Here is a 2,663-nt window from a genome sequence, read left to right as displayed (position 1 = left end):
GGGAGGGGGAGGGGGAGGGGAGGGGGTAGGAGTGAAAAAATAAAAATTTAAAGTTGATAGTATTTTTAAAAAACAAAATTAATATTTTCCTTCATACCAAACACACTCTTGGTGTAAGATATTTGTATTTGAGTTAGATTATATCTGAATCGTGCGTTGCTTAATCCATTTTGGAGACAACACTCCTCATAAAAAAAAAAATTCAATATCCAAAATTCAAATCCTGAAACAGTAAAACCTCTCATTAAGAATATTAAAAGAATCTCTATCATGTCATTACGACCCCAAGTTGAGTCAAATATGATATGAAGTATGTTTGGTAAGATCAAAATATCTTTGCAAAAAATGGTTTTTTAGTGGAGTAACAAATAAGTACTTATGGGTCCTTGGTTAGAATTTTATGGGTGTTAGTGATGTAAAATTTTGCAAAGCTTATTTTATTTAATCTTGCATTGAACAATATATAAATGAACCAAAAATTAAACAAAATAGTTAACGTGCTAAGTTTATTACATGACAAATAAAAATGCTACTAAATAGGATACAAATAAAAATGCTAATAAAAATGCTACTAAATAGGATACTAATTGTATTAATTTACTACATTAAATAATTAATTTCCTAACCAGTAACCCCTTAATTCTTTGTCTAAGCCTTATTTTTGGGCTTAGACAAAAATAAGAGAAAAAGATCAATTAGACACTAGTTTTATGGTTATTATATAGAACTTGAGTATTATTACGTGGCTGAGCTACGACTCGAGCTCGAGGTTGATTGGTGTCAGACTGAAAATCGTTGTGGGTGCACTTTAGTTAGCGGAGATAACAAGGTTTTTTCGTCTCTTTTTTAGAAAATTATTCTCTCGTGAGTTATTTTTCAAAATCGATATAGATTCTAGATTCATTTTTTTTTATATGATATCAGACTCATCTCAATTTATTGTTTCTAATGTTGGGACACCCATCTTATCTAGTCCGCACTTAAACTGTCCACTCATGGGTGATGCATCGGTATTGGGAGTCCTACATTAGTGGGATAAGATGTCTTCGATTTGATTATATGATTTTGAGCAATTTTTCCTTCATAAATTAATTTTGGGATCGTATTAGATCCAAGATTCATTTCGATTTCAAAGTCAGACTAATCCAACTGATTATATCATATGTTGGACCCTCATCTTAAATTGTCCATGCTCTAGAAGTCCTCAACGTCCGTGGGTGTTGGAGTCCCACATATATAGGGTCCTTGGTCCCCTTAAATATAGTCTTCGATATATTTTCTTTTATAAGATAACTTTTAGAGTTAACTTAGATCCCAGATTCATTTCTTTTAACCTCCAAATGCTATTCGATTTCCAATATTATTATCAATCTTTAATAAATGACTTCTTTTCTCTAACTTAGGAAATCATTTTACAGAATAATTTTCGAAAATGTTATGTCATATCATATAATACTGAATTTTGTCAGTAGTCTTTTAGTAGGAATCTTTATTATCCTTATCTAAGAGGAAAAGTTAAATATAACTATAGTACAAAAGAAATATAAGGAGCTACAACGTAACTGATAAAGTTATTGTCATGTGATTAGAATGTCACAAGTTTAAACTTTAAAAATAACCGCTCGTAGATATAACAGACTCTTATGGACAAGCCCTTCCCCAGACTCACACATAACGAAAACTTTATACACCGAACACATGATTATATATCTCTAGTGCAATGATATATCTTTCCTTTTTTCTTCTTCTCATTTTTGCAGATCTCACGGCTTAAGCTGACCTATTCCAGTCCAATTACTTGCTTCCATTGGCTTGGGGATGAAATCATGAATGAATTAATAATGTTTGTAAAATTATCGTTTTAATTGTTTGTAAAATTTTCAATATTGTGAACAGCTAGATCATGTGATCCTGTTATGTGTCATGGCTTTTGGCCTTTGTCGTGTGTGACAAAAAGGTTTTAATATTGATGTTGAATTTAGGGTTTGATTTGGACTGATTGTTTATTATTTGGAACTACTTTAAGTGTTTTTTTCTAGCTAATAATTAATCAGCAGTGATTATTATGCACTTTATAAAGAAAAGCTACTTAATTAATTAAGAAACAAGCACATCAAATTGAATGATTCTTATCCAAATTACAAATGACAATATCAATTTGTATTAGTTAATTCAAGTGATGATTGATGTTTGGACCATAAGCTGAAGTAATGAAAGATATATTGGATTACAACTATTACTTGGCTTGTACTCCAAACATTGTTAGATATTTGTCTCTAATCAAAAAGTTTCAGTTGTCTTCCTCTCTTCGCTTTATAACTGAATAAAATAAGTATGACGAAAAGCCAACCTTTAGATTAAAGAAACAAACCAGCATGTTTAGGAATGAGACATCAGTTAGGAGTTTCATGTTGAACAAAGTAAGAGGCATGGAAGAGGTATACTTAGCGCGAAGTATCCGTTGAGAGTTCTATTCTTCATATAGATCAATGGGTATAGATACTGATCTCCGTGAGAGATTTCTTTTGTCATTTTCTTTTTACTCAATTATATAAAATGAAATCAATTAACATCAAAATTTATAGAAAATATCTTGTTCTTGCCACATTTAGGGAATAGTTTTCCAAAATTGGTTGATTTAACTATAGTTATAATATTTGTTT

At 30.5% G+C, this 2,663-nt stretch overlaps 1 protein-coding gene across 1 annotated transcript in view; it reads left to right on the top strand.

Annotated features, from left to right (window-relative positions):
- The window catches only part of LOC107032305, a 5,246-nt gene extending 3,200 nt beyond the window's left edge, over positions 1-2,046 (top strand). Inside the window, exon 5 of the mRNA XM_015233895.2 lies at positions 1,761-2,046. Coding sequence (XP_015089381.2) covers positions 1,761-1,774 — 14 coding nt within the window. The 3' untranslated portion in view covers positions 1,775-2,046. The remainder of the gene's footprint in view (positions 1-1,760) is intronic.
- The last annotated feature ends 617 nt before the right edge of the window (positions 2,047-2,663 follow it).

This window comes from Solanum pennellii, chromosome 10, assembly GCF_001406875.1.
Source record: "Solanum pennellii chromosome 10, SPENNV200".
NCBI lineage: Eukaryota > Viridiplantae > Streptophyta > Magnoliopsida > Solanales > Solanaceae > Solanum > Solanum pennellii.
The sequence above is the reverse complement of the archived record's forward strand: the minus strand, read 5'-3'. Positions and strand labels throughout refer to the sequence as shown.